The sequence below is a fragment of the Solanum lycopersicum genome, chromosome 2, assembly GCF_036512215.1.
Source record: "Solanum lycopersicum chromosome 2, SLM_r2.1".
NCBI lineage: Eukaryota > Viridiplantae > Streptophyta > Magnoliopsida > Solanales > Solanaceae > Solanum > Solanum lycopersicum.
The window spans coordinates 62,637,026-62,646,006 of record NC_090801.1 but is presented as its reverse complement, the minus strand read 5'-3'; the positions used below and the strand labels follow the sequence as shown (position 1 = coordinate 62,646,006).

General features: G+C 34.6%; 1 protein-coding gene across 1 annotated transcript; it reads right to left on the bottom strand.

The window, feature by feature from the left end:
• Positions 1–691: 691 nt before the first annotated feature.
• LOC101245126 (uncharacterized) lies at positions 692–8,378 on the bottom strand. The gene is made up of 12 exons (XM_069294397.1): positions 8,356–8,378; positions 7,532–7,708; positions 6,829–6,933; positions 5,774–5,855; positions 5,600–5,677; positions 5,297–5,379; positions 5,111–5,210; positions 4,246–4,313; positions 2,893–4,142; positions 1,502–2,772; positions 959–1,235; positions 692–870 (listed from the first exon to the last, which is right to left on the bottom strand). Exons 1-5 carry the CDS (start codon positions 8,376–8,378, stop codon positions 5,672–5,674), a joined length of 393 nt encoding a protein of 130 aa, XP_069150498.1. The 3' UTR covers positions 692–870; positions 959–1,235; positions 1,502–2,772; positions 2,893–4,142; positions 4,246–4,313; positions 5,111–5,210; positions 5,297–5,379; positions 5,600–5,671.
• Between the last annotated feature and the right edge of the window lie 603 nt (positions 8,379–8,981).

Below are 8,981 nucleotides of genomic sequence, written 5' to 3'. Positions count from 1 at the left end.
TAACCTTATGTGTAATAGTGATTGCTATATCTTGAATTTTGGTTAAAGAGTAATCAAAAAATACCAAACAATTGGATTATATTAATATTATTCTTATTATTATTTACGTCTTGGACATGGGAAAGCAGGAATATGGCGGCTAATGGAGGTCATAATTGATTAATGATTGACACTTTAATTATTACAAATCCTACATGTTATATAGACACTTCCTAATTATCTTTGTTCTATCACTTCTTTTTTATTTAATAGTACTTTATATAACACACACACTCATAATACTTTTTGCATGTTTTTTAAACTAACATGTAAACATGAAAGTTACATTTTTTAATTATCTCTGTCATTCACATTCTTTTTTATGTAGTGATTGCTTATGACAGACCTCAACCTATGATCTCGAATATTTCTTTGCTAGACTTTGGATCGCAGCACCTACAAGGGCGGACTAGAGGTAGGGGTTCATCCGACCCCATATTGATTTTAAACCTCATGAGATTTAGGTATTCAAAACTCAACTTGAGGCTTCAAGTTCAAATCTTAGAAACCACTTTTTTTGAACCCCTTTATTGGAAATCTTTAATCGGCCATTGATTACGTAAATCTAACTTATGTAAACCTTGATTCAAAGTTTTTATCTTGAAATACCTCTACTGTTACCTAATGGGTCAAAAATAAAGAGGGTCACAGGTGGAACATACAAATTTAATCATCTCAACAGTTAAATGATGTTACAGTCATTATCTTAGCATTTCTTTACATTCTAGCTAATATTACATTTGGTACGTACAATTCTTCATTAAATCTGTATACATGTATCGTGCTCCAGATCCAGATTATCTTTCAATGTGATGATCGCAAACCAGATATCTTCAGCGTGAAATTATTGCATAATATCAGCACACAGTTAATGAAATAAGATGACAACGTACAGCTAGCACTTTTTTTTTCTACTTACCTGCACTGCAGGGATAATTTCAAGCTTCGTCTGTCACGACCAATAAAATTGTGACTTTTCAAGTTCAAGTCTAAATCGAGCCCGCTTGAGTAGTAAAAGTATACTAAGCTTGAGTTCCAAAGCAACTGTTTCTTAGACACAACCTTGAAGAGCAGCAAACACCAGTGTAACCCCACAAGTGGGGTCTGGAGATAGAATGTACTCAGACCATACCCCAACCTTTGAGGTAGAGAGGTTGTTCCCGGGTTTCTGCTAGACTCAACCTTCTAAGATTGATCTGCAAATGGTTTGCATGTAATATAATATGACAGGGACAAGTATAAGAGAATGTTACAGCAAGAAGTGTGACAGATGTTAGCTTTTTGTGAATCAGATTTAGTTTCCTGCTTAAACCAAAACAATATAACTTCATGCTCAGAGTTAGGTTTAACTTTGATGAAATCTTGCAAAATTTAATGCAATGCAATCTCTGGTAAATGGCATTTTTTTCAAGTTCGATAGACTGGTTGTGTGATCAAAATATAAACAAAGATCGTAACTTACCTGGTAAATAATCTTGAAGCTTGAAAATAAATGTTGCAGATCCATCCCACGTTTTAAATTTGGTCAGTGTAGTTGTGTAGTAATTGGTAACCAATTTCATCAGGAATGACCTGCAAAAGCATGGTCAAAGCACTCAAGCACAAATTACCAGGCATGAGAGGCACATCGTGAACAATCTTAATATTGTTATTTCCTGCTGCCTTTCTTGTAGACTCACTCGTGGCAAAGAACTTCTTTTTCTCTAGGTAAAATCGAAAAGCAATGGCTTCTTCTACTCATCTTCTTCCCTGTAGCTTACCTGTTTCGCCTCTATTTCCAACATCAATCCATTTATGTGAGTTCCCATCCACCCTAGAGGGGAGCATTGCCCGTGTTATCAAATAATCTTGACATGTATCAAATCATTTCCATCATAATACATGTATCAAATCATTTATGTGAGTTCCCATCCATTCTCTTCACCACGAGAATACATGTATCAAATCATTTCCATCATAATAGAATTCAGAAGAACCTGAACCAAAACATCCCATGGATCATGTCCCCCTATACTGGCTATATCCTTTCTAGAAAAAGCATAAAAATTGAGATCAAACTTTGCAGGATTTGGGAACAAGCAGTCCTCTTTTTCCAAATAATTTATGGCAGGGACCAAGAGACTATGTTCCGTTCTTTCCAAAATTATACTTGAAAACAACTTCATGTTCAACAGAAGTTCCAATCCCATTTTCAGAGATGTAAGAATAACATCTTGAAAACTGGTCTCGAGCCAAGGATCTAATGGCAGAGGAGACGGTCTGGACAAAAAATGGCTGGTCAGAGCCATAATTTTTAGTCTGTAAAACGAAATCCATAAGATGATCATCTTCATCCAGACTCGAGCAAAGGATCTAATGGCAGAGGAGATGGTCTGGACAATAATGGCTGGTCAGAGCCATAATTTTTAGTCTGTACAACGAAATCCATAAGATGATCATCTTCATCAAGAATGTCTAATTGGTTAATTAAGCTTTTTCCTCCGAATCTCCAACAAAAATTCTGACCTCTGCGATGCCTTGCTCTGAATTTTGCACCGGGAGAAGTTCTCAAAATATATTTCCTTGCTTCTAGGAAACATTTAATTTAAGGCCTGGTTAACATCATTAGCTACTTCGAATTCAACACTATAATCATCTTCAAGGCGATTCTATGGACGGGTCTGGTGTTCACACATTAACTTGTTGGCTTTTTGAAGTGACATCACCTAAATGACTGATCATCCCATCCTGAACCTGACCAGCAGTCAGATTTATAACTGGAACTAGAGAAAGCACTGAATTTGTTGTTCAGAAAAGCATCTTCTGTAAGTAAAACATTAGATGAAAGGGGTTGTGAAGAGTTTCTGTATTTACCAGTTTACACAGACTGCGATGAGCAAGAGAGCCATCAATTGACCGACTTGAACTTCCGATCTGACTGAGGAATCTGAATTCGGGATCATGCTTTTCAGAGCACTTTTCCACAAAGAATATCCTGAGAAGATCGAATCTCTATCCTAACAGTGCACTCTCCAGTCAGCTTCTTGGCTGAGGGGTAGGAAGTACAAGTGTCGATTTGCAACTCTAGGCCCTGCACCTCTTTTTCCTAATCTCATAATTCAACAACTGAATTCCTACCCACATTTCCAAAAGTAGCCTAAGAGAAAAGAAAGAGATAAAACTACACAATGGCATAACACCACTAACCAACCTTCCACAATTTGTTCTCCCCCACCCCCCAAACCTTACCCACCCACTACAAGAAACTAATAAAAAAAAATGGCAGCACACTACAAATGATAATACTAGGTTTAGTTAATACTTCGTTGATGGCTCGCATACATGAAGCTTAGTACTACTTAAAGAATGCTTTCCAAAATTTCTACTGGCAGAGTAGTATGAAAGTTGCAAGTGACAGAGCATAAAGAACGCTACCAACTTCATATAATGTACAAAACTAGGTAACAACTAAATGCTGGTAAGAAGCATAAGTACCTATTTAGTACTACCGACAAAATTGCTCAAGTAGTATCGTGTTAGGGCATTCCAGCTGTCAGCGAAACCCCCCTGGGATGTTCTGTGACCACATCTACATATCAAACAACAATGTAGATATTATAGTGACATTGATCGACGAAAGAAAAAGCTTGAGGTCATAATATCAATTTGTAGAGTACAACATTTTTAGTTGTATGTTATATCCATCATAATCTTGAGATAGATTATGAATGGAGTTGTGCAGCAAGCATTTAAAGATCCAGTCCCAAATTCTTACTCTTGATATGTGAATGTAGTAGAGATAGATTATCATGGAATTATGCAGTTAGCATTTAAAGATCCAATCCCAGATTCTTACTCTTGATATGAATGTAGTAGGCCAAAAACTAGTACCACTGTCAATGATGGTTATATAATGTTCGTTAATTTAGGAACTGTCAGGGTTTTGAATCCTACTACGTATATATTTATATTATTGCACTCTTCGAAAATATGCTTTGCACTAATGCAGCCTTCATTTAATCTTCTTTTAGCAGAACAAGAAAGTTGTTGCCTGACAAAATCTCCCTTTAAAGCTGGAGTACCAGAATACGGGATGCGTATATCATCTCCATGGTTAGCCCACACTGCAAATAGTTTTTAAGGTACAAGAATAAACAGGTCAAGGTAAAGAAGCTTAATATTTATCCATCATAGAAGCTTTAACACAGATATTAAGAAAAATCTCACAGAGTTAGAAGCTTTTGTCAAGGTTGGGGTTTGAGATAATAGTTTCTTCAGCATCGAAAGCACCATGCCTTCAGGTGTAACAACAATTAGATACTATAGAAACAGATGTAGTAGAGGAAGCGTATCTGTTCCTCCTTGCTTTACAAACAACCAAAAGAGAAATAATTACTTTATGATGGATGCAAATTTAGAGTCTCTAAACAATACCATGCAACTAATTGTTAATTTGGCTTATCTCTTTCTCATTTTCTCTTTCTCATAATATTCTGACTCGGTCTGCTATATGTTTAGCTTTTCAGTTTCTTCCCAATTTTAAAAAAAGCAAGAGAAAGAGCTCTCTCCTCACTGCTAGTGCTGCTGACTCTGCATGCATACAGGTGTTTTGGCATTAACCTTTTGCTATAGAGATGTATAACATGAAATGATAATTCTGTTTCACTTATTTGTATCTAATAGTTTCTTCTATGACATAGTAACATAAAAGTCGTGACAGTGACTTCAATTGCACAAATGCTGCATTAGACTGGATTGCTTGACTAGTTCTTGGTAAGGCAGGTTTAACTAGTTTGACCTCAAGAATAAAGAGTAACAAGAACAGTTCAAAATTCTTTACAGTTAATCCACCAAACCCTCCTTGATTTACAGACCAAACCTGGCCCTATGGCTTTGTGCTAGAATGGGTGCACGCACATCCCAGCTCCACAATCATCCTCTCCAGGAAGATGAGATTCAGAATTAAAAGAATATTTTTTTGTAATCCCACATTATTTACGACTAGCAAGGGGTTGAGGAAACTGAAATTCTATACAAGATAGTAAATACGTGTGTGTGTTTATAAATATATCTACACTTGGATGAGATATACCTATTTTTTAATGAAAAGATCTTCAATTTGATCATAGAAGATAGAAAGGAGTTCAAAAAGAACATGGCCGCATATGTGCTTAATATTGAAGTGCAAGTATCTGCAGAAATCCTAAGATATTAGAATGAAGTGTGGTACTTAAAAAGATCCATATGATTTACCACAAGAAGATAACTGGAAACCTACTTCACATTAGCAGCAATTACATGTTGCATTGCATTTGCAAACTTTTCACTTAGGCGTCCTCCTCCTCGTCCTCCTCCTCCATGCTGATAAGAGTTTTGGATAAAAAAGTCAAGGATAATAAATAAAATTGTCTAGATATATTGATGCAAATATACACAAAATGTCTTCCATACATTTCATATTAAAAAAATCAAAGACGAGATGCCTCCAAGTTATCATTACACGTGCACAAAAGAAAGAGAATCAAGCCATGTTTTCTAATAGATAAACTAGTCTGACCAAGAATTAATTGAAATATTTTACCTTATTGACAAGATCAATGGATAGAATATTTCCGTACTTTTTTCTCAGATTCCAGTAATGTCGCTCAACAACTCAAGGCTGGAGAATGTTACTCAACAGAGTCATCAAGAGTGGAGGGCCATTAAGTGTGTCATAGAATCAAGAAACTAAAAGAAGAAAAGAGTGCTACTCAACTGCTTCTACAATTCTCACCATCTCAAACTTGTACTTATATGTCAAATCAACAATCTGATTCCATAGTAATGGAATTGACCCTCTGACCAACAAAAACACAAAACTTTTAATGAAATAACAGAATATCTCAACAAAAAGTGAAAAAATGAACAAGTGCGCTTAAATCAATCACATAAACTACGAAGCATTCTAATATGTGATGTTTCAGCAAAGCAAGCATTTCATTTAAGATTGTGAATTTCCCAACCTTCCCTTCCTCTGCTAGCCAAAAGATTCATTTTTCCATATTGTTGTCCTATATGGTGGTAGGATGGGGGACTTGATCTCGTTATACGGCCTTGGGGAAATTCTCACCTCCGAGCTATATTTTGGGTTGAGTTAGGCCCAAAGGTCTATTTTCTTATCATGGTATTAATGCGAGATATTTTCTACTGCTTCATAGTCCAAGTGCTACTCCCTTCGTGGATACAATCTTTTCCTTTTTGACAGAGGGAGTTATATACCTGAGGGAAGTAACTAATGAAAGTTCTAGCAAATGAAATATGTGCTAATCAGGCAGAAAATTCAGTTTTATTGCCCTCTGCTGTACCAAAATGTGCATTGCATCTGAGAGGTCCTGTACTGAGAATTGAACAGAGTTCTTTTATCAGTAAGTTCACGATAAAACTCGGATAAATCAAACAAAAAATGCAATACATTAGAAGTTTCTATATAGAATGGTCCAAACACCAAAACCTGTTTTTGTTCCGATAACATCATGTTCTCCACCCTAGTACTATCGACTCCTGCTTCTTCTTTTTTTTTTATCAACCCCTCTTCTATCATTAAAAGAGAGGGAACACACACACCACTTGCACACAGAGAAAGTAATACAAGTTACAAGAGTTATTAGTTTAAGCATTTTATCACAACAATATCTATTCAACAATAAACTCTAATGTGACAGAATTTTAAGTATCCCCCTCAGTTATCTACATATGTATAAAAGAGCATTTCATGAGCAACGAGATTGTTGGTGTAGAAAAAAGTCATAATCAAACTTCAAACAAGTGTACCTGAACAATGATATTGTATACCCTTTCAACTGGATAATTTGCTCGCTTTCCACAAAATTTGCAACAAATCCATCAGAATCAGCCCCTCTTTTCCCATTCGAGTGGCTACATTAACAAGCCAATTGCTATAACCAAGAGAATAGGTTAAGACTAACTATATAAAATAAACTGAAGACCTGAATAACATGAAGCAACTTGGAACATGGATTCTAATTATTTTGCATTAAGTTCAATATAAGTTGATGAGAATTGATGACCATACGTAAAACACATAACAATATTTCTGACCTAGTTCATCACTTGCATTTACCATGCTTGGCCAAATTGTAAAATAAATTAAAGCAATATCTGAATAACATGAGTTATTAGTCAACCAACAAAGTTCTTGATTTGTTTTCTCAAAACGCTAATGGCTGAGTTCCAAGAATTCCCTTCGAGATGACCGGGAAAATTTGTTCTCGAATTTTACATGTAACAATAACATGTAACTTCAAAAAGCAAGTTCTTGAATTTTATTTTTTTTAAAAAAAAAAAAAGAACATGAAAATCTAACAATAGAGAGTTCTCAAACTTTCCTTCTTTCTTTTTTAATGGGAAGAGCAGTAATACAACTAGAGCAGATAGAATCAACAACCAGTAGCAGTTAAATTTTCTTAAATCAAAGAGATAATCAAGTTTTTTGAATTTTCCTTCGAAAAAATACCAAGCTACTTGGGCAGATTGATCGGCGGCGAAAATTGATTTAAGGTTTGTGGGTTTTGGTCGGACATACTGGCCGGGAGAGTTAGTGGCAGCGATCCGGCGGAGTAGCGTACAAAGGCGGTGAGCGCTTTTGCTTCTGTAATTTTTACGGTGGTGGCTTCTAACACACGCAGGGTCTCTTTTATAGTTTTTGAACGGTAGTAGCTTCTAACTTACGCAGTATCTCTTTTTCATAGTTTCTAAATTTGTATATACGCGGGTGAAAAAAGAAACTATTTAATTCACACGGAAAAATACAAAACTAAAAAAATTCTCCACATTAAATATTTATAATATTACAGTTTTTGCATGTTATCTTTTTTTTTTTTTTAGTAACGAAATTAGACGCTTTATAATTATCCTTATGAATCTTTTTTTTTTTAAATTTAGTGAAGGCTTATAAGTTTATAATAAGAAATCTTAGTCCATGATTTAGATTATTTTTTGTATTGATTTTATATATTTTAACACAATTTATCTGAACCTCTTAGCAAAAAATTACATTTTATATAAGGTATTTTAGAAAATTTTTATGTTTATATAAAGATTTTAACCTTCCGAATGTAAGATTAATGATTCAAAACTCATTTTGATGTTTCAAGTTCAAATTTTAAATACTATTTTTTTTGTCCGAACCCTCTTTGATAAAACATGTCTAATATAAATTATATAAACCTTTGATTCAATTTTTTCTAAGGGAAATAAGACCATTAGACCATGTCTGCTTTTCACTATGCTATGCTAAGCTAATACTAGATTCTCAAAGTACGTAGCTTTCTATTTTACTTTATTCCTCTATTCATCTCCATTTCTCATTAATTTTTGTATATGCTTACCTTACGATAAGAGTTTAATGAGCATGTTGCACAAGTATAACCTCCTTCAGAGTACGTAGAGAAAAGACAGTAACTATAGTTGAAGAGTGCCTCTCTTTTCCAATTAAGGGTGTTTTAGGTATGGAGGAAAATGTTTTTTGATGAAAAATGTTTTTACTAGAAAATGTTTTTTCTGGAAAATAAGTAGATTTTGAACTTATTTTCTCGTGTTTGGTTGGTGAGTAGAAAGTATTTCCGAAAATGATTTTTAGTGTTTGATTTATGAATGAAAAATGTTTTTAAGAAACATCTTTTATTTTTACTAGAGAAAAAATAATTTATGAAATTGAAAATACTTTTTAAAAATAAAATTACTATTTTATGGAGTGGTGGAGGGGGTGGGGTGGGGGTAGTCGGAGGGGAGAGGCGGTAGGAGTGAAAAAATAAAAATTTGAAGTTGATAGTATTTTTAATTAACAAAATTAATCTTTTTTGGAGATTAGGGGTGTGGTGGGGGGGAGGGGGCTGACCGCAGGTGGATAGGAGTTTAAAAATAAAAATTTGAAGTTAAAAATATTTTTAAAAAGCAAAATTAAT

Coding starts and splice junctions, on each gene's coding strand:
- LOC101245126 (XM_069294397.1), bottom strand. CDS start 8,378: ATGGAGATGAATAGAGGAATAAA. Junction 7,709..8,355: donor GAGATGAATAGAGGAATAAA/GTAAAATAGAAA, acceptor AAACTATAAAAG/AGACCCTGCGTGTGTTAGAA. Junction 6,934..7,531: donor CAATCTGCCCAAGTAGCTTG/GTATTTTTTCGA, acceptor TTGTTAATGTAG/CCACTCGAATGGGAAAAGAG.